At 42.3% G+C, this 21,939-nt stretch overlaps 3 protein-coding genes across 3 annotated transcripts; all 3 read left to right on the top strand.

Annotated features, from left to right (window-relative positions):
* Nucleotides 1-1,291: 1,291 nt before the first annotated feature.
* On the top strand, nt 1,292-6,030 carry zbtb8b (zinc finger and BTB domain containing 8B). The gene is made up of 5 exons (XM_050035093.1): nt 1,292-1,399; nt 2,003-2,195; nt 3,164-4,073; nt 4,231-4,409; nt 5,000-6,030. Exons 2-5 carry the CDS (start codon nt 2,022-2,024, stop codon nt 5,312-5,314), a joined length of 1,578 nt encoding a protein of 525 aa, XP_049891050.1. The 5' UTR covers nt 1,292-1,399; nt 2,003-2,021; the 3' UTR covers nt 5,315-6,030.
* Nucleotides 6,031-6,149: 119 nt separating this feature from the next.
* LOC126384155 (tissue alpha-L-fucosidase-like) lies at nt 6,150-11,953 on the top strand. Its single transcript, XM_050035094.1, has 7 exons — nt 6,150-8,198; nt 8,438-8,572; nt 9,489-9,732; nt 9,822-10,022; nt 10,118-10,308; nt 10,431-10,530; nt 10,624-11,953. The coding sequence occupies exons 1-7, from the start codon at nt 7,837-7,839 to the stop codon at nt 10,759-10,761; spliced, it is 1,371 nt and encodes a 456-aa protein (XP_049891051.1). The 5' UTR covers nt 6,150-7,836; the 3' UTR covers nt 10,762-11,953.
* A 4,254-nt stretch (nt 11,954-16,207) lies between these two features.
* On the top strand, nt 16,208-21,040 carry LOC126384037 (tissue alpha-L-fucosidase-like). The gene is made up of 8 exons (XM_050034871.1): nt 16,208-16,736; nt 16,815-16,949; nt 17,297-17,434; nt 17,580-17,685; nt 17,970-18,170; nt 18,415-18,605; nt 20,184-20,283; nt 20,434-21,040. Exons 1-8 carry the CDS (start codon nt 16,396-16,398, stop codon nt 20,566-20,568), a joined length of 1,347 nt encoding a protein of 448 aa, XP_049890828.1. The 5' UTR covers nt 16,208-16,395; the 3' UTR covers nt 20,569-21,040.
* The last annotated feature ends 899 nt before the right edge of the window (nt 21,041-21,939 follow it).

The raw sequence follows: 21,939 nt of genomic DNA on the forward strand, positions 1-21,939 counted from the left end.
GCGGCCGTGCAGCCGCATGCTGGGCCTGGTATGAGAGGGAGGGTGACACTTTGAGGCTCCTCCACACAACATCATCACCCTCATCATCATCATCATCACTATCAATTAATTTATGCAATGGAAAAAGGCAAGACATAACCCAGGCTTCTTAGAAGTTGAAGAAGAGAAAATATTCAGTTGTCAAAAACCATTTATCAAAGGGGGGTTAAGACACATGTATATTATTAACTGCTCAATGATGAAATGTTTTGGTCTGAATGGGAAGAAAAATTCAGGTAAGACAAACATAAAGAGAAATTAAAACTTCCCAAGCTATGAACACTAAAGAAAATCTAACCTGGAGAAGTTTCACCTGGTTGCAATCTGCAATCCTCACTGCTAGATGCAACTAAATCCCCCTAAATCTTACACACTGGATCTTTACTCTCTTGTAAAATAAACAAACTGACCTGTCTATGTGATGCAACTTTCATTTTTTGTTAACTCATGCTGGAGACCTGTCAGTATGGGAGTCAACTGAAGGTTTTTGGGGAATAAAGTTGTACATTTCTATCCCTTTTTTAGAGACGGTCATTTTTTTTATTGATCACAGCTGAGTGGAACATAATGTCTCAGATCCAGTATGTGAAGCAGTGTCTTGCGACTATCAACTGAGCTACAGCCACCCCAGGACACAAGAGCATCCATAGCGCGAGACAGGACTAACCACACTAAAGCTTCTGCAGCAAATGCAGGCTGACACTGTGATGTTTATTTAATATTGAACACATGAAGAGAAAGAGCTCTATCAACCAAGCTGGTGTACGATCAATACTGCCATGTAGCAAGGTTATACCATGATCTCAAAGAGTACAGACAAGTTGATAATATACAGATTTAAAAACTTAAATAATCCTAAAAAATATATTTTTGTTGAAAACTCAATTAATTAGTATAATAACCTATAAAAGCACGGTGTTATAAGTCAGTTTAAACTATTCAATTTACACATGAAATCTGCATGTTGTGCAAAAGCATTTGATCTCACCACTTGATAATTCTGATATTCCTGAGAGTCCCATTGTCATATTACACTATACAAAGAACATACATTCAAATTAATTTAATCTTATAAGTTTGTCTGTCTAATTGTACCTTTACCAATGTTTGCTGGGTTTACAAATCAATTTCTATCCCTTCTAATAAGCTATTTTTCAAGTAAACCCACATTTAGGCTCACAGTAAATGCTGTAGCTGTAGCTGCAACGTCACTCCATCGTCGGCCACTGATTGGTTCATTGGAAACGTCACTAATCTGAAAGCGGAAGTAGTTATGTGGACACGGAACAATAAACGCTGCTAATCTCTGTCTTTGTGTTATGAGACGGGTTTTCCCACTTCCAGTCGCGTAATTATACAGGTGAGACCTTATTATATGTCATTTTATTTTACGTGTGTATCACTAAGCTTCGTAAAGTTCAGTCTGTGTCGTAATGCTTCCGTTTTGTTTGATAAAGTATCACCAGTTGGCTAGTCGGCGCTAGCAACACAAGTTAGCTTGTAGGCAAACATAAAGTGACGTTAGAGCTATCTAACTGTTCTCTTCTCTTTTTATTTCCTCTGTCAAACGTATGTCTGGTTTAATATTTATGTGTTTAAGACTTGTTGTCTTTTAAGGTTTTAAACGTTGCCTAAACGCAGTGAATAAAACTGTACACACATCCAGTGACTAGTAGCTTATCAAGTGAAGTTGCTGATGGGGGTTTCCCACTTCCCCTTACACCCACTTTGACTTAACACTGTAATAATTACATTGGTGTACTCTAAGTCAGTGGAGAATTGTCTTCTAAACAGACAAATTCAAAAGTCAAGTGTCACAAAAGATCATTGAATATGTAGTACATTTTAAATCAAATGTCTTGACACTACACAACCAAAAAGTTCATCTTTATCATTTTGCTGTTTCCCCCTTTAAATTGACACTCACTGAACTGACTGTCTCTCTCTTCCTTCTCCCTGGCAGGGCTCACCGAGGTGTAGACATGGAAGTGCCTTGCTACATGCCCAAACTGCTGTTTGAGCTCAATGAGCAGCGTAAGCGGGACTTCTTCTGTGACTGCAGCATCCTCGTCGAAGGCCGTGTCTTCAAGGCCCATCGTAATGTCTTGTTTGCTGGGAGCGGCTATTTCCGGGCTCTTCTTGTTCACTATCTGCAGGTGAGAATACCTCATATCAGTGCTGCCTAATGTGCACTTTTGTGTACATATATGTCAAATGCAGTATGCCATAAATGCCAGGATGTCCTACTGCATCTGATCATATTTTGCACTTTGCAGGCCAGCATGCTTTTTATGGCTATTCTGACCCACAGTCCTCTGCACAGTGGAAAATAGGCACATTGGCTGAGCTGCAGACAGATGACAACTCATTGACAGGCGGTTGAAAGCTCACTGACAGAAGCTGTAATGACGGATTGCAGCACATGACCTATGAAATAGACAGGAATGGGAATTGCTTAAGTGAACAAAATACTCATTACGATAACCAATAACAAAAAGATATAACTATGAAAGTTACAATGGCAGAGAAATGCACATATATTTACAATAAATGCAGTTCTTACTTAAAAGTTAAAACTACATATATTTCAAAGTAACAGCAGCAGAGCTCTCTCCAGCATGACGCCTGTCTCTGGCGAGCTCAGTGAATGGTGTTTTGTTTAAACTCATGATTGAGTGATAACATTAAGATCTGCTGTGTTCAAAATCACTTACGTTTTTTTTTTAACACGAAATTTTGCACCACAGACTACAACAGATATATGAGCAAGATTGTCAAATTGCAAGGCACAATGTGACGACGATGCAACAGAATGTAATTTGTAAGCGTAGCTGCGTTACATACTCATAGTAAAAAGAAAAAGTTTGCTATTTGTTATCAATCATTAATTTAACGCCTTAAAATGTTCCAAAAATGCAGCTCACTTTCTAAGAAAGCACTGATGAAGAGTGTAAGAAAAATGGCTTCCTCGTGGTGGATTTTGGAAGGAAAGTGGTTTGGAGGTTTGGTCTGATTTGTTAATGTGACAGCTGATTCTTCATTGTTCTTGCTGGCCATACATTGCAGATCTTGTCAAAGAAGGGCATCCAGTGTACCTGCTAAGATATGTACTGTCTATTTTCAGGATAGTGGACAGCGCTACAGCACAGCATCGTTGGACATTGTGACAGCCGATGCCTTCTCGATTATCCTGGACTTCCTTTACTCTGGCCGCTTGGCCCTGAACAGAAGCAATGTCATTGAGGTGATGTCAGCAGGCAGCTACCTGCAGATGACTGATCTGGTAAACTTCTGTAAGGGATACATCCGCTCATCTTTGGAAATATGCAACAAAGACAAGGAGAGGAACACAGAGAAGGAGAACCAGGCACAGGATGGAGCGATGGGTCCTGCAGACAGCGGCACTCCGGCTGCAACAATCTCCAGTGGCACAGGGGCTGCGGAGCCTCATTCGCAAGCTGCAGAGGCAGACAGAGGGTCGGGTTTAGGCCCGGAGTCTGTTACCTCGGCTAGAACCCCCTTGTCCATACCTGTCACCACAACTCCAGGCACCGGCAGGGACATGGAAAACGACTACCATTCCAGGGGGGAATTTACAACTGGTAATGAAGGACAAAAGGGACACATGGATCAGACTAACCTCTCATCCTCTTCATCATCTGCTTTGACCCCGGAGTTAGTGAACCCCAAGATAGAGTACGACCCCGATGAGGAGCTCATGGAATCCCCTGACACCAAAGACCTAGCCTCATTTCCTGGGCCATCTCTCCATAACCCTCATCATAGCAGACTACTTCCTCCCTCTCCCTCCAATGAGCGCTCTCCCTTGGGATACAGCCCATCCTTTAATGCAAGGCACCTGATGGAGATGCTGGCCAGAGGTGAAGGCCCCAGTCCTCTGGGGGAAAGAGTGGGGCAGCGCTTTAACCAAGGACTAGGTAGCAGCACGGGAGGAGGCCGAATGGATGAAGGATTAGGGTTTGTGGGATCGTCTATCATGGAGATCCAGTCTGACTGGCTCGGAGAAGACACAGGTATTTGGCAGAGTGTGACATATGTTTCCCTGTAGCCTTAAATTAAACATCTCGCAAATAATACCATATTGCATTCAGTAGATTTTAAAGAAAAAGAGTTTGCAGTGCTTTCCTACTGATGTAAATCTGAACTGTTGGCCTCTGTCTCCCCCTGCAGGTGATGGTTTGGTAGTGCCAGTGAAACTCCACAAGTGCCCGTTCTGCCCGTACACTGCCAAGCAGAAGGGAATCATGAAGAGACACATCCGCTGCCATACAGGAGAGAGGCCGTTCCCCTGTCCTATGTGCGGCAAGAGGTTCACAAGACAGGAGCACCTTCGCAGTCATGCCCTCAGTGTAAGAACTCAGCGTGACTGCAAGATAATCAGCCTAGTGTTGTATCATGTTGTGCCAGCAGGACAGCAGCCTCACAGCCCTTACATGCGCACGTTATCATGGTTACCAAATGATATGCATGAATTAAATTATAGGATAGAGTCGTGAACCAATTTCGTAGATGGATTTATTAGTAGTTTAGTTTTGAAATCCTGCCAAAATCACGTATCTGCTCTCATAAATCCTGTGGTTGGTCACTTTGCTTTCACACCACAAACAAACCGCACCAGCATATGTTTGGAAGCGGACCGAGACCCTCGTGTTTAAGTGGTCTCAGTTCGGTTGTTTGGTCTGCACCAGCGTTCACAGCAGCCCAAATGTACAGTGCTGTCCAGGCAAATGGACCTGAGTTTGTTTTAACTGAAACCAAACAGGTTAGGAGTGAAAGCAGAGGGAAACTTTAGGGTGAAAGTTGAAGGTAGCTTTTGTTACAAAAAGTAAATATTTTTGCTCCTATATTATTATTCTTCAACTATAAGATCTAAAAGTTAATTTGGCCTGTGCAACCTTATTCACATCATGTTGTCTCTCACTGTGTTCACCACTGACAGGTCCATAGGCATTACTGGCCAGTGTCATGTAAAAGCTGCAGGCGAACCTTCACTGGATCCAGCGTTTCGCCAGGACTAAGACGCTTCGGCATCTGTGACAGCTGCAACTGCGTGACCACCACCCATGACGACTCCGCCTCCGTTCACCCCGCCAGCCAACCAGAGCCCATGGAACGTGCAGACGGGGCCACAGATTGGTCCAGTTTTATGGACGATGTCGATGAAGTGGAAGTCGGCAGAGTTGAGGACTTGGTAGAGAAACAGATGCTTGAAAGGCAGCTGGCTGTCTGCACTGATGTAGGTCACACACTGTGAATCTGTGGCCTGCTGCACTTAGAGAAGAAGACCATTCCTTAAACTGTTAAACTAGTGTTAAGTTAACTGTGGCCATACTGTTAGTGATGTTAAATTATTACTGTAAGATGGCCTTATTTATTGACTTGTTTGTAACCACAACATGTGCCCTTTTAACTGTTGAAGATATTGTCCTCCAGTGATTTGCCTGGCAGCAAATACTCAGTGTTTTATCTCTTTATTTGTAATCATAAATGTGGTTTTTAATATTTCTTTATTTCTTTGCGCAGTTGCTAAAATCCACGTGTCTCTGTATGTGCTGCACAAAAAGAGAACGTGGCTGTCAAGCTTACATAAGATAGGAAAAAAAGCTTGTTTTATTTAATAAGATGGCAGTTTGAAGATAAAGGAAGTTTTGCGATCATACCGGAGCCATTGTAGGTATTGTTACAATAAATGTATTGTGTAATTGTGCACATATTTCCTTTGATCACACTTTATGCATTTATGTGCTTTTCTACGTGTAGATACTTTCTTAGCTTGTGATATTTGTACATTTCCCTGCTGCTTGTCATGGATTCACATCAACCTGCAGTATTGATACAGAAAGTGCCGTTTGGCGCCCTCTAGTGGTTTAAATCCAGAAAATCTGTGCGAGACGTCACTAAAATCACAGACTTTTTGCATTGAGGAAGCAACTGACTTCATTACAATGTATAAAGACATAATTTAAAATGATTTTACTCTGTTTGTTTGTTTATTGGAATAGAGGAGAGGGGACAGTTGGGACGGTGCCTTTTTAGGAAGTTAGAAAGCAGCTTTGCCTGTGCCATTCCTCATTCTCACCACACACAGCCACACTTCACTTTGAACCTCGAAGTAGAGACCTGATTAATCCTCACATTTTATTTACAGTTTTAAAAATTACACTGTGTATGTCTTCTACCATACTGTTTTTAGCTATGCCACATACAAAAAAATCCACATCATTGGAAAGCTGATTTTCTGGCCTATCAGTTGATGCTACTGTTAACTGTCTGAAATGTTGTTGGTAGCAGGTACAGGAGTCCCAAGTGTGTCTGCTCTCACTGGGACCGTTGAGACAATACTGTTACCCAGAGGTGGCTGGGACAGTTTTGTTCACAGTACCTTGTCACAGATTAACAAAAAGTAGACCAAAAATAAAACAAAGGCCTTTTCTAATTGAACAGAACCCACTGCAAAGTCCAAGAGTGAATGTTTACTTCATGAACTTCATACAGGTCTACATCTCAACCCCTGAGCATAGTGTGTGTGTAGAGTTCAACTACCATAAAACTTCAATTAAAAGCCTAGTCCCAATTAAATGCCCAGTCCCCTTACAAGCCCGATGTGGCTACACATTTTGAAAAATAAATGCCTGTCTGACTTAGAGGCCTGATCTGGTTGCTAAGCAGTTCTTTTTATTTTTAGTAGAAAGATGTATAAAACCAGATTGTTGGCTTCCTCAAATTATGTGTCCGTTCCACAATTACCCCGTAAGTCATTCATATTCCTTTAGTCTGTATGGGTCCTCAGATCAAAAGAATCAAACGGGTATTTCGTGAAAATTAATCCAAGTTGTGAGGATTGTTTTAGTGGGATAAAGTGGGGTTGTGTCTATGCCGGATGCTGTAATCGTTGAGAGGCGTTACTCTCTCTTACTGTGATGCATTGTCTGTCAGAGCTAGATCAAATTAATGATTCATACTTGATATATTATCTGAAGCCTAATTTTGAAACAACTAGTTTTCAATACTGGATTAAATAAACAATTTGATCGTGTTCCCATCTTTGCTGAGCACCAGTTTTGTGTGAAAGAAATTAAAAGCCTGTCCCAAATATAGGCCTCTTGATTTCAGTGATTTAAGCAAATAATAGCTCGATAAGTTTTATGGTATGCAACTTTTTAAACTTTCAAGATTTATTGACTTTTTTTTCTCAAAATGAAACAAACTCAACAGCCTACATCAACATATAGGCTTCATATAGCCGACCACACTGAGCAGATAGGTGCCACTGAGTGAAGACTCGCAGGACAACCAAATTCCATATCTCAGTAGTTTATGAAAATATAAAAATTTTAAATGTATTCTTTTTCTGAAAGAAATGTGTGAAGTGACATTGGAAATACAAGGTGTCCAAATTTGAACTGCTATTTTTAGCTTTGATTTAAATGTTTTCCCCCTCAGAATAAGGTGTCCAAACCCACCCTATCCACGGGCCCAACCGTCCTGCCGAGGCAGAATTTTGGGGGAATGCACTCCTTGTATATCTAAAAACCCTACACAAAGTTGGTATAGTCCAAGTCAAAGTATGATCGATGTTGTTTACGCATCCCATGTATGAACTGAAGGGCGGTCACACTATTTGTCCGTCCCACAGCAGCCTTCAGGTGTGCCTAATGCAAATGTTAAAGACAGGTCAGCTGGCACGGCTGGGTGTGCAAGCAGGCCTAATAAGAGCCTTTTAAACGGCAAAGGACTACAGTAGAAAATTACCCACGAGGGATCACATCACTTCAAATGCGACCTACATGTGTTATATCTTTGATATCTGTGTTTCCCCTCCTCATGTGGGGATGTGGATGCACAGCGCGCTACGCAGCAAACTGGACCAGTCTGGATGCCAGACCTCTGCCCCAGTGGTTCGACCAGGCCAAGATCGGGATCTTCGTCCACTGGGGGGTCTTCTCGGTCCCTGGCTTCGGCCAGTATAGTGAGTGGTTCTGGTACTGGTGGCGCTCTGAAAGGCGCACAGAAGAAGTGGAGTTCATGCAGAGAAACTACCCGCCGGGCTTTAAGTACGCGGATTTTGCGCACGAGTTTCGCGCGGAATTCTTCGATCCGGATAACTGGGCAGAGATATTCAAAGCCTCTGGAGCCAGGTATGGTGAGCAGCTCTCTTCCTGGTGCAACAGTGCCATGAAAATGCAGCAGGTCTCTTTTGTTGCCAGTGTTTGCTCAGCCACAGCCGCACCTACAGGTGTCATGTGTGCTTGCAGGTGGTGTTCAGGGAATAGGACAGTCATCTCAAAAGTCAGATCAGAATACATTTAACAGACTGCCTGCTCACTTCCTTGTCTCAGAAATGTATAAGGACATTAATGTGTACATGCTCCTCCAGGTATGTGGTGTTCACATCCAAACACCACGAAGGATTCACAAACTGGCCCTCAGCAGGCTCCTGGAACTGGAACTCAATGGATGTAGGTCCTCACCGGGACCTGGTGGGAGAACTGGCTGCAGCTGTTAGGAAGAGGTAAGAAAATTAGAGGCACACTGCATCTGCATTCATTCAATTATACCTTTAAAAGAAAATCCTCTAGTGAGTAGACTGTAGCACAAATAAAGAAGAGGAAATTAATGAGGTAACAATAAGATATAATGTGAATAATGATTGAGTCATATCTATAGGACTGCATCCAAGTAGGATGGAACTAAAAACAAACTTCTAATATTAGACTCTTGTCTGTTGAGCATGCAGCATAGGGAAATCTCCCTTCCCCTTAACCTTGGGAGCCATGGCAACAGAGCCAGCTATAGCCTTATCTGGGCAGCTGTACTCCCTCTACTACAACTTGGAGACGATAGATGGAGTGCGTTCATAACAAAGGTCAAGTAGCCTGACCTCGAGGCCTCTTTTAGGCCCTCTGCTGACCCGACTGTTGCCTTAAGCATAACTATCATCCATTTACTGACTGAGGCTAAAGGCTGTTACACAACAAAATTCCCTCACAGTGAACGCAATAACCTCAGGAGGTCAAAATGAGCTATTTTGGATTATTTTAAGTAGACTCTCTATTTTCTTTTTTATTTTTATTTTTAACAATCATACATACTTTATAGGCTTCTTCCTGACACTTGGCCATTGTTCTGTTACTGGTTGCTTTAACTGCAGGGCAAGGCTGTCTAGCAGAGAGTAAAGGCCCAGAGAATAAAGCTTGTGCTCAGGTCTTGACTGTGCCCTCATGAATAATAATCTAAACTTTAAAAATGACTTTTTCGTTTATTTTTCTTAACAGAAATAAATTCAATGCTGAGATATAGGCCTACTGTATATTTCTAAACAGGTTTTCTTACACCCCTTCAAATCAAGAAAGCCTCATGACCCCCTTAAAGCTCTGGCGACCCCTAGTGGGGGTTGGGAGTATTCACTAATACTTCTCTGCCCACAGGTCACTGCGTTTGGGTCTGTACCACTCTCTGTATGAATGGTATCATCCCCTATTCTTGTTGGACCAAGCTTTGGGGTTCAAGACTCAGAATTTTGTTTCCCGTAAGACTCTTCCAGAACTAGTGAACCTCGTGATGGCGTACAAACCGGATCTGATCTGGTCTGATGGGGACTGGGAAGCACCAGATACCTACTGGAACTCCACCCAGTTCCTGGCCTGGCTCTACAACGACAGTCCAGTGAAGGTGAAGGAGCGTTTACAGCAACAAGTTTCAAAGTATTTGATAAATCTCAGCAGTTTTCTTTTTATGGATAACGACTTGTGTTTCTTCAGGATGTCGTGGTTACCAATGACAGGTGGGGTAAAGGCTGCTACTGCAAACATGGAGGCTACTATAACTGTGCTGACAGGTACACGCCTGGTAAACTTCCAGACCACAAATGGGAGAAATGCCAGTCCATCGACACCCGTTCCTGGGGCTACCGAAGAGACATGAAGCTAAGTGAAGTCATGGACCTGCCGTCCATCATAAAGGTGACAGGTCACAGCAGGTCATCACCCACAACTGATACACGTCCAGTTATTTTGTGATTAAATATTTGGGCTAATGTAACACTCTCTTTCCTTAGGACTTGGTATATGTGGTGGCAATGGGTGGTAACTACCTGCTGAACATTGGACCTATGGCAGATGGCATGATTGCCCCGGTGTTTGAGGAGAGGCTGAGGGGACTTGGTGCCTGGTTGGAGATTAATGGGGAGGCCATCTATGCCTCCAGACCCTGGAGGGTCCAGACGGAGAACAGCACTGTCACTGTCTGGTGAGATTGTTATTTTGTGCTGCTTATGCCAGATTTTGTGCCGGCTAAGCCAAATAGCCCAGACACCCCTCTCCCTATCATACTTGTGATGCAAAATAAGCCACTTCTTGCTCCTGTTATAGGTACACCGCCAAAAACAATACAGTTTACGCCATAATCCTCGGCTGGCCGTCCAAACAGCTGCTTCAGCTCACAGCGCCAAGGACGTCTGGAGCCACAACAGTACTTCTTACACCTTTATGCCTATAAAGTTTAATCCCAGTTACCTTAATGTGTCATAATCATAAACTGCATACTGCTCTTTTGCATCCACAGGTTACACTTATGGACTATCCTAACGTACCACTGAAGTGGGCACCAGTGACACCAGCAGCTGGACTGATGATTCTTATGCCGTCTATGCCAGTATCTCCTGGAAAAGCCTGGGCTCTGAGACTGGAGGGAGCAGTGTAACGTCAGAGAGTTGTGACAAAGTCAAGTCAAAGGGCATCTCTCTCACACTACAGTTTCTGTGTGTGTGTGTGTGTGTATTTGTAAATCAAGTGCTACAGGCTTGAAGTGTCAAGGTCAAATATTATTTACTATGCGCACAGTAATATGAAAAGGGTGTCAAAATGCAAAGCACCATTTTCGGGTCAGTCACAGTGAGCCATTTAACTCCCTCAGCTATCTATTGTAAAGACATATAAACACACACACTGTATATAATCTCAATCTGTCTTTGAGAATTAGAAATATATATATACTTACAGGTGGATGGGTGTCTTGCCTTAACCACTGTATTAAAGCCTTTAAGACTAGTCATGCTTCTATTAATCGTGGTTACAAGCCCATTTTTCATAGTTTCCTAAACAAAGATAAATCAAGTGTACAGTACACTCAGCGTGTGTGTGTGTGTGTGTGTGTGTGTGTGTGTGTGTGTGTGTAATGGACAATTGCTCGTGGTTATTACTGTAATATTTCTTGTTCAATTTAAAAAGCCAAAGGAGGCAGGAAAACATTATTTTCTTTCAGAATTTTCAAGCAGCTCCTTTGAAAAGCGATTAATCATTGTAAATATTCATAAGCATAAAAGAGCTTTTCATAAAAACCTGCACAATCACATTGTTTCCTACAGGTCCCAGAAGCTTCTAGGTCAGCTAGACCGAAATACGCAGTAACTGTTACGGACCATTTTTAATTTGAAGGCCTGAATTTTGGGGTAAAGAGCACCCAAGGGGAAAAATACTTGCCTTATTTTTAGAGGTAGTTGCAGACAAAGTTTTTTGTGTAGCAACTGGTACTTAATCATACATGAGTTGGGTATTTGGTTTTGCTTTATATCATCATATGTTCATATTTTAGTTTGCTGCCTCTGTATTTCCAGCAGATTCATGTTTTTGAGAGTCGGCGGCAGCGCTACACATCTGCTTGTTACAGGTCGAAGGTGAAGTCAGGAAATTAGGGACATGTTGTGAAGAAGTTGTTATGGATCTCTGCAATATTTCTTTAGAGAACATATGTTGCCAAGTAGAAATTGTGGACGTTCAAACACATCATGAACCCTTACCTCATTTTGCTGACATGTTCAGATAAAATAGGACAGTCATGTTTGTTTTAAATGGTTGAATCAATTTATTAGTTCAGTCATTAATTAATTAAATCATTAATGTAACCATTAAAAAATATCATCCAACTTTTCTGCCATGCTGTCCCTGTTCTTTTCCTGCCTGTTTCCTTGGTGCCATATTGTCTACAATAGATGTGTGTGTGTGTGTGTGTGTGTGTGTGTGTGTGTGTGTGTGTGTGTGTGTGTGTAACAATCATAGCTAATTCTGGACCACTGTTGCTGCCATGGACACACTGCATTAACTGTTTTATATATATTTTTTAAGTAACAAAAATACTTAATATATCTGCGATATAACAGGGTGCCACACGATAGCATAGCACACGATTTTATGGCAGTTGGTAGCCTAGGAACATGCTGGTGTCACCTTAGAAAAAAAAGGCCAAATTTAGCTTTTTTTTGGTCTCATTTTACTTGAAAACATTTAATACTCACTTGAAATACTTCAACCTTAAAATAAAGCATGAAAATATTTTAATTATAAGTCAAACAATTAATAAAATGCCACATTCTGCAACCGCTTTTGTTGTTATGAGCTACCCTGATTGTTGGAGCTGCTCTGCTCTTATTACCAAAATGAGAAAATGAACATGCAACATGGCTTTTCTTCAAGATCTGGGACCAGAGATTTTTTATTTTTTATCCTTTCTCTGTCCATACTAGTTAGGGACTGTTCTCTACCTGAGCCTCTCTGGAAAATACATGACCCTTCCTCCACCATAAGTTAACTATTAGATTTTTAAAACTTACCCTTTAAAATTTGAAAGTTAAAAGTTGAAGGCAAATTCCTGGAGTTGAAAAAAGCCTTGGTTTTTCATTCACGTTTGTCGTGCATGCTGGTTAGTTTGCATAATGGTTTATTTTTGGCCAAATTTTAAAGGATAAATAAAGTGATTTTGATGAAATATCAGTATTTCAAGCTCAAATTAGAATTTTTCTTTATTAATTTTGTTGTCTGATAAGAGGGTTTGTTGCACACGAAATTTGAAAATCCAATGATAATTTCTGTTTTTACAGTTTTTGGCTATGATGAATCCTGTAATTTTTGCCATTATTAAAGAAAACATGCATCTGGAAGCCATGTTTTCTTTAAAAAAAAATTGCCAATAAAATAAATACAAAATACAAACATTAAAATGTGTATGCCCCTCCCCTCGGCCAACATAAAAACTAAAGTCCCTCTCCAGTGCTTAAAATATTTGACATGCCTCCCCCATTTTTGCACCACCCTCTCTCTCCCCTCATGAGTAACGAACGGTCCCTTATCTCAGAGTAAAAATTATTTTCATATAAAACACATTTGTCCTAACAATGCAACATGTTTGGTGACCCTTATTTGTCCCATTTTACCTGAGTTAATAAACATAACATCTTGTAGGGGATGTGCGTAAAATGAATAACAAAATGAAATAAAATAGGCTGGTTGGAGATACATAAAATAATAGAAAAATAATTTAAAAAATAAATGCATAAAAATAAGAATTATAAAAATTAGTTGATTAAATATCACCCTATTATGCAAAAATGGGCAAAGAGCAAATCACGGAGCCACCTGAAGGGGGCGACAGTGAGCCTACTTTGAGTCTAATGTGCCAAAAACCACAGAAGAAGAGCGATTATTTTACGACTTTGTTTTGTTTTCAGCAGAAAGCGAGTATCAGGTGCTCCTTGAAGTCCCCACCGGACTGATTGGTGACACATGGGGAAGTCTCGGGACCTGAGTGAGTTCGAGCGGGGCATGATAGTTGGAGTGCGGCGCGCCGGCTGCAGCATCTCAGAGACGGTGAACCAGCTGGGCTTCTCAAAGACCGCAGTGTCTCGAGTTTACAGGGAATGGTGTGAGAAGCAGAAGACCTCGAGCCACCGGGGGTCCTGCGGGAGGAAACGCCTCGTCGATGACAGCGGGGAGAAGACAATGGAGAAGGTGGTGGAGGCTAACAACCACGCTACGACCGAGCAGATCCAGGCTCTGTACAACAGCAGCGGGCAGAGGAAGCCCATCTCACTCACCACCACCCGGCGGACCCTCAAGAGGCTGGGCTACAGCCGCAGGGCTCAGCGGCAGGACACACTCGTCCTGGCCGGGATGGACGCTTTGGCTGAATACACATCCTGCCCAGAACAGGTGGAGACATCCACAGACTTATTAAAGAGCAGCAGCGACAATGAGCAGGACCTAAGTGTTGCCACAGACTTAACGTGCAGCAACGAGAAGTAGCATGAAGACTTTGCTCAGAGGAAAGCATTTGTTTATGAACACAACATTATGTAAGTTTTGTAAAAATGAAAAAGTAAACACATTAAAACAAGAAAAATCTGTGTATTTAATTCATTTACTTTCATTCAACCAGAAAGTCCCATTGAGATTGAAGATCTCTTTTCAAAACACACTGAAATGCAACAAATAAAACATATCATTCAAAAATCCTCAATAAAAAACACATGTCTCTATCACCACATTCTTAATGATGCCCTTAAATTCATTGATGGATATTACTGTTTCTAATTTTAATAAAAGTTTGTCACCTTCCTCTGTTGCCCAGCACATGCTTATCTAATTATAGGTTTGGGCAGAAGTTACTTTTGGTGTCAGTCAATTTCCTTATTTCATTTTTTTAAGTTATTCCTTCCACCTTTTACAAAAAAATGTGATAAACATTCATTCATGATATTGGATTTTTTGCCGATGACAACTCAATTGACAAATAACTGATGCTGATGTCAATATATCCACTTTTTTCCCTGAATCAGTTTCAGCTGCTTTGGTGCAAATCAAAGTGACAGCAGGTGTAATGGAGAGGCAAAAGAAAGACAACCCCTAAAAGAAAAGGGAATGTTTTTTTTACATGTGGTGTCCACAGACAGTTGCTCTCTCCTTATCCTTCCTGCCCGACTCTGCTCTAGATTTGTCTTCTGTTTGTGTCCTTGTCACTACTGTTAGCATTTGATCGCAGGTGGGCCAGAGCAGTGAAACCAATGCCTAATATCCTATAAATAACAGACACCTCCAATTTTCTTTCCTTTTTTGTTTAAAGAAGTACATTTTAAAATATATTCATACATTTACAAAACAGATGACAAACAGCCTGTGATGTCCCCAGAAGAATAAATGCACTTAAAATAATATTTCTCAGTTTCTCCAAAATCAGTCACTACTCACAGTCATTACATGTGCATGACTCCATACACTTCCACTCCTGTGTGGTAATCCTGACATCACCACACCAAACTAAGTGAAAGAAAAGAGCTGTATTCTGGTCGGGGTGGAGAAGTCTCTGAAGCTGCATTTTACATGAGGAAAAGCTACACAGTGTTGAAGTTGCTCCTGAAACCTGGCACCTCTCAGCCTTACAAGTGCATGACTATGGCCCCCTTTACACCTGGCGTCAACATACGTTTTTTGTGATCGGATTAGATTGGATAGCCCTTGACCACATACATTTACACCTGGTATTAATATGTGTCTCTGGTGTCCACATCCAGATCCGTTTGCTATCCGATCACGCTCCGTCCCGCTGACGTCACATCCTCCTCTTCTTCTTCTGCAAACATCTCCAGCAGCAGACTACAACATCATATCCTGTGCGTCGCAATAACAACACTTTTGTCGGACTAAATGGAGAGCAGACACTTCGTCTTGTCGTGACTCCATCCTCGGCTATCATCCACGTTTTCTTTTTCTTGGCAGTCTACAACTACCCATTGAGTGTTGTTGTCTTCTCCTCCTTCTTCCTGTGTCCAGCTGGCGCACCTCGCTTACGTATTTTCGCCCAGGGAGTTGTTGCATGTGGATTGGAGACACATTTGCATTTACACTTGTGTTCGATGTGGTCACAATGCGTCCCTGACCGCCCTCAGAAGCGGTTTGCCAAACAAACAATCCGTCCTCAATGTGTGTCGGTTCACCTTTCATGAGGTCAAGAGCAATCTGATTGCAATCTGATCACATAAAAACGCATGTTAATGCAGGGTGTAAAGGGGGTATATGAGGTGTGCAAGGTCATCCAGTGGGCCGGATTGGACCCTTTGGCAGGCCGGTTCAGGCCCCCGGGCCACATGTTTGACACTTAGACCTTCATGTGGGCTGCTTAAAGTTTACAACTTATGACAGGTAACTAAATAAATATATGAGGAAATTATTTTGGGGGGAGAGGATTTAATAATTTATTTAAATACAAATTTAAGAAATGTCCCCTTGTGTATTTTACACGAATAAGTTTCATGCCTCATACAACGTTTATTTGTTAAATAAAGTTGTAATTTACAAAAAAACAAAAAAAAAACACGAGATGGTCACGTGACAATCCATGTGTCATATGATGGGAAACAACACTCTGAAGGGTCACAACAAAAAGTAAAATCCCCGTCTAATGCAGCCAGCAGTGAAACCACTTTATGTCACCGGAGTCTGGTTTACCAGTCTCTAGCATTTAGCTTCCTGTTAGCATTTAGCATCGAGCTAACCTGCTGGAGGAGCCATGATACCCACACTGCTTCTTCTCCTCGCTGTGGTTTCCCACTCGGCGGCTCGGTACACTCCGGACTGGACCAGTCTGGACGCCAGACCGCTTCCTTCGTGGTACGACGAGTCCAAAGTGGGGATATTTATCCACTGGGGCGTGTTTTCTGTCCCTGGGTTTGGCAGCGAGTGGTTCTGGTGGCACTGGCAGGGACAGCAGCCTCCGGACCCGAAGTGTGTGAGCTACATGACAAAGAACTACCCGCCTGGGTTCAGCTACCCGGAGTTTGCGCCCCAGTTTCACGCTCAGTTCTTCAACCCGGAGGACTGGGCGGACATATTCAAGGCTTCCGGTGCCAAGTGAGTGCACTGAACATGTTGTTGACCTGCATCTGCTCTGACATACTGTGTGTCACTTCCACTTTATATGTATTGCAGGTATGTCGTCCTGACTGCCAAACACCACGAAGGGTTCACTAACTGGGGCTCTCCCAACTCCTGGAACTGGAATTCAGTGGATACTGGTCCTCACAGGGACCTGGTGGGAGACCTGGGGGAGGCAGTGCGCAACAGGTGGGTCATCAAGTGTTATAAAGCTCAGGGAAAGTGTTTATAGCTGATAGGAAAGTGCTGACATGAGCATACCAAGACCAAAACTTAAACTGCTGTGATTCTACTTTCCTCTGACATCGGTGAATTGGTCTGTTGGTCAGCAGTGTGGTGTATTACCAGCCTGACATTTGCTAAAGACATGATAGAGGTGGAGGTTTACAGTCAGGTGTAAAGAGTGAGTTTAGGTATCAGTACTGTGAGAGAAAACCTGGGTTTCATTAGTTTTAATGCCTGAATTTTAGTTTGCAGTCTTATGGATTCTGATTGTTGTCAATGATAGAGTCTGTCTTTTTTATTTCCTCGTTTAGGTCATTGCACTACGGACTCTACAACTCCCTATATGAGTGGTTCCACCCTCTCTACCTGATTGACAAGAAGAATGGATTTAAAACACAGGAGTTTGTGATGCATAAACTGCTACCAGAGCTGTATAACATGGTTGTAAGGTCTGTAACTCTTATATTACCCCATCAGCTGATTGCAATTGAAACGTGTTTATTGTGTGTAATACTGATAATAAAGTCAGGCTTGTTATATTGATATATGCAGCCTGCAGTGTGTTTAAACCTGTGCCTTCTTGTTGTTTTGCAGGTACAGACCTGAGGTCATCTGGTCCGATGGGGACTGGGAAGCACCTGACACCTACTGGAACTCCACTGAATTCCTGGCGTGGCTCTACAATGACAGCCCTGTCAAAGTGAGTGTTTTCATAACAAGGAGGTGTAACTGAACTGTGCAAGAATGCTGGACATCGAGTTGGGATGGGCATTTTAAGTAATTTCCATATTTGAGTACAGAAACTAAAGAAAGTCTGATGTAAGAATAGGGTGCAGAATGAACGCTCTGTGTGAGGTTAAGCTGAGAACACACTCAATATGAAGTCCATCAAGTGCCACCCCAGCTCCTGTATGCAGCGTCAACAGAAGACTGCACAATTCAATTCAACTATTACATGTACTAACCACAACTTCCTTGCCTTAGGATACTATTGTGACCAATGACAGATGGGGAGCTGGCTGCGCCTGTAAACATGGTGGCTACTATAACTGCGAAGACAAATACACTCCAGGCCAGCTGCCCAAGCACAAATGGGAGAAGTGCACATCTGTGGACACGTTTTCCTGGGGTTATCGTCGAAACATGAAGATGAGCGAACTGATGGACTTACCCTCGATCATAGAGGTGAGGATATGTGATTGTATCATTTTATAACTGATCACCAAATCTGTAATAATAGCAAGGCTGGTTCCGCTTTCTGCTGTTTATAGAATAGAGGTCATGTCTCGTTCTTGTGCACAGCTGTCATGGACAGATTTTTATGGCTCATTTTTCACTGCTTCAAAATGTATATAAGAATAACACTGATCAGTGAGGTGTCTCTGTCCACTGACTGGTTGTCTTCCTCCTCCTCATGCCTCTGTCACAGGATCTGGTTCGCACCGTGGCCCTGGGAGGTAACTACCTCCTGAACGTGGGTCCCACACCTGATGGGATGATCCCAGCAGTGTTTGAGGAGAGACTCAGAGGTGTCGGAGCCTGGCTAGAAATCAACGGGGAGGCCATCTACGCTTCCAAACCCTGGAGGGTCCAGACCGAGAACACCACTGTGCCAGTCTGGTAAGAAGCAGAGCGAGAGCTGAATCATGAGAAGTGGTCTGTGATCTCACAGTTCCTGTCAGTAAAAAATGAAATGAGTGCGTTCACTTGTTGTACAGGCTGAATCACCATGATGTCACACTAACAAAAACAATGATTTCTGCGTAAACACCTTGCAGTTGATTTGAATTGCAGAGATATGTGAAATCATCGTCATCTTCAGCTGGAACTGTAGCATTTAAAGATGTGTAGTTGAACACCGGTGGTCTGACCTGTCTGACGTTTCTGTTGTGCTTTTTCTATGTACTGTGTACTGCAGATGACTCTTAAACACAATCATCAGCCCCTTAGCATTACCAGCATCGACCAACAGGGGTCCCACAGGTCCTGAAAAAGTCTTAAAAGACATTAAAGCTATTAATCTAAAAATAAGGCTTTAATTAGTACTAAATGTCTCAAATCTTAAAAATGCTAAGACATGGGAAGTCAGATTGTATGAATTGTTTTTTCTGACGTTGCATTCTAAAATCCCAAAATAATTGGTAACAATGATTTAATTTGGGCAAAATTGTCCCTAAGCCCTCCTCACTGATGTCAGTTCATGTGTTTTTTTTCATCAGTTTTAGTTACTGTAAACGGGTTACATCTGTAACAGGAAACCGATGGAATTGGGAGCCGGCAATGTTTTTATTCCCACAGCTGGGGAAATCACAAGTTCGCACCGTTTTGGTATTCCTCTGTTTATCTACAGCAGCTGACGAGGGTGTGTCGTGAGCCTGAGCCGGTGTTCGCGCTGTAGTAGTAGGTATATATAGGGCTAGTACATCTTCTTCCTCACTTATAATAGCCTACTGGTTCTCTGTTGGAAACAGCCGATGAAGTTTGCGTTAGCCGTTGCTATCCTGCGCACCTGCACGGCGTGGTGATGAACTGTCTTATTGATTTCTGTTGGCGTGCTGTCTTGCGGGCCTGCACGGCGGAGTGATACTGGCCAGAAAATAGTCCCAATTGATAGCAAGGTCTGACGTAATGCGGGGATGTTTTAAAATTATTGAAATAGTCTAACAAAACACATGCATACTTTTTTGTAGCTTAAAACCTTTTGGTTACGTGTCCCCCTTATATCTTCAGAACTACTTTTTCTCCGGTAAGCTACAGGCCATTTCTCAGAGCAGGAGGCTCGTTGACAGTAGTGACACCGTCACATCAGAGCTACAGATGGTCAGCGTTTCACACAACTTCATGTCCAAAAACCTGAACTATCACTTTAACTAATGCAATGCCAACAACCTCAGTCTGGTTGTGTCTTAAATGAGACGTAAAGCTTACTTGTTACAAAATGCTTCACACAAAGTCGGTCATGTGGACGAGGCTACCAGATTTTCCCAAATCCTGTCACTGTTCGGCCCTCATCTTCTCAACTGGCACTAGCTGTTGTCTGTCTGTCCCGGATCTCCTCGCTTTTCAGACAACTGAAAATAGTGTTTATATACTCAGTGTTAAGTTTGATTTGCGAGGCCAAATCCCATAATGATCATGTTGAAGTGGTCGAGTCTGAAACTGAGATCATTTATGCAGTTTTTGTCTCCATTTTTTTAGGTATACATCTAAAGGAGGTGCTGTGTATGCCACCATGACAACCAAACCCCCCAAGCTCACATTGCAGCTATTGGGACCCAAAACATCAGCAGTCACTAAGGTAAAGAGACAGTGTTGTCTAGTTTGTTTTTCAGGTTATAAAAACTCCAAAGTAAAGCTTTGACAAAACAAAATGTAACTTTGTTAAATAGAGCAATTCCTCATACATGAAATATAAGGAACTAAATCACTGACCTTGTCCCATGTCCAGGTGACTTTGCTGGGGAACCCAAATCCACTCCCCTGGGCTCCGGTCCAACCCGGTGCTGGCCTTACCGTCCTCCTGCCTGAGCTGCCGTATTCCCCCGGTCAGGCCTGGACACTCAAACTGGTCGGTGTCCTGTGAGCCTTAAACCCCGGAAGTGTTCAGCATCTTAAAGGCTGAATATCAAGAACTGCTTCATTTCAGGTTATGATTATGGTCGTAGGATTAAGGGGAAACTTGTGCACTTTGGTTGAAGTGACAGCGCTTGTGTAACGGATTTGTATACGTGCCAAATGAAAGAATGGAACACTCCTCTTCAATGATTCCTTTGTGGCTCAGATGACTAAAGATTTAATGTGTCACTGCCTCTTGATTATGCTCTTTTTTTATTAATAACTGATTGAATGATTATGACTGAACATTGGAATCTTCTGTTGAGCTTGTGAAGATTTCCTGGCAGCTTCTCAGCTGTCTAATTGCTGTGTCAGAAATGATTCACTTCTTCAAGTGGTTTGTTGGAGAATGAACAGTTTACATACAAAGCTGTTTTTTTATTTGTTTACTGTATGATGCTTTTAAAATGGCTGAATAAAAGATGATTTAATTTTTCTGACGAATGGTGGGGTTGTGTCATACTAATAAATTAGGGATCTGGGGAAAGCGGCAAAGTTTGGTACATGGTTCAAACTTTAAAGATATTAAAATAGTGTTTCTTGTAGAGCCTTTAGTTTTAAAACACTGGAATCCCTTAGAGTAAGGTCGAGAAGTTGCCTTACCATGTGTCTAATGGCACTTTAAGCACCCTTCACATCTCATCACTTCAGGAACTTCATGTTCCTTGCTGCCATGTTGTGTTGTACTCAGACACAATTACCTCCTCTAAAAACTCAAATCGTATCCCTCTGTAGTCCCTGACAAGATGTTCAAACCTCTAAAGTGCTTTTTACACTAAGTATGAGTGAATCACTTCTTATTTTTTACACTAGGTAGTACAGTCACGACTGGGAACAAGATGACATGGGTACTTCCAGATGACTGTTTTGATGCTCTGTGCCGCACTTGTTAGCGCCTTTAATTTCAGCTTCAGTGCCTCAGGACGCCATTACTCATTCACCTCCCGCACTTTTATATTTTACTAACTCCCGACCTTTGCTTGTAACCTGTTTCTCGTACCCTGAGGCTGCTGCTGCATACTCTTAAATCTCAGCGGGACACTTTATATTCAGTAGCAGCGGCCTTTATTTGTGAGCACAGTTCTTTACGGCTATCGTGTGAACGGACAAAAATATCCCCTCGAATTGTCAGTGTGAGTTTAGACCTGACTGGGAAGAGTATACCCAGGGGGACTGTGTGTTTGACTCAGGATGCCAGTGCTAAATTGTTCCCTGTCCTCTCTTTTAACCTTCCTTAATGGGTGGATGTGCTCTGCTTTGGCATTTGCATTGCAAATTGCTACAGGCAGAGAGAGAGACGACGAAAACGGGGAAGAAAATGGAAATTCTCTCGGTAAAA

This window comes from Epinephelus moara, chromosome 22 (assembly GCF_006386435.1).
Source record: "Epinephelus moara isolate mb chromosome 22, YSFRI_EMoa_1.0, whole genome shotgun sequence".
Taxonomy (NCBI): Eukaryota; Metazoa; Chordata; class Actinopteri; order Perciformes; family Serranidae; genus Epinephelus; species Epinephelus moara.

What these genes read in the sequence shown, in the direction of transcription:
- LOC126384155 (XM_050035094.1), top strand. Translation starts at nt 7,837, where the DNA reads ATGCGACCTACATGTGTTATATCTTTGATATCTGTGTTTCCCCTCCTC. An exon ending in TTCAAAGCCTCTGGAGCCAG is followed by an intron (nt 8,199 to 8,437) that starts GTATGGTGAGCA and finishes ATGCTCCTCCAG; the next exon opens with GTATGTGGTGTTCACATCCA. An exon ending in GGACGTCTGGAGCCACAACA is followed by an intron (nt 10,531 to 10,623) that starts GTACTTCTTACA and finishes TTGCATCCACAG; the next exon opens with GTTACACTTATGGACTATCC.
- LOC126384037 (XM_050034871.1), top strand. Translation starts at nt 16,396, where the DNA reads ATGATACCCACACTGCTTCTTCTCCTCGCTGTGGTTTCCCACTCGGCG. An exon ending in TTCAAGGCTTCCGGTGCCAA is followed by an intron (nt 16,737 to 16,814) that starts GTGAGTGCACTG and finishes TATGTATTGCAG; the next exon opens with GTATGTCGTCCTGACTGCCA. An exon ending in CTGTATAACATGGTTGTAAG is followed by an intron (nt 17,435 to 17,579) that starts GTCTGTAACTCT and finishes GTTGTTTTGCAG; the next exon opens with GTACAGACCTGAGGTCATCT.
- zbtb8b (XM_050035093.1), top strand. Translation starts at nt 2,022, where the DNA reads ATGGAAGTGCCTTGCTACATGCCCAAACTGCTGTTTGAGCTCAATGAG. An exon ending in CTGGCTCGGAGAAGACACAG is followed by an intron (nt 4,074 to 4,230) that starts GTATTTGGCAGA and finishes CTCCCCCTGCAG; the next exon opens with GTGATGGTTTGGTAGTGCCA. An exon ending in TTCGCAGTCATGCCCTCAGT is followed by an intron (nt 4,410 to 4,999) that starts GTAAGAACTCAG and finishes CACCACTGACAG; the next exon opens with GTCCATAGGCATTACTGGCC.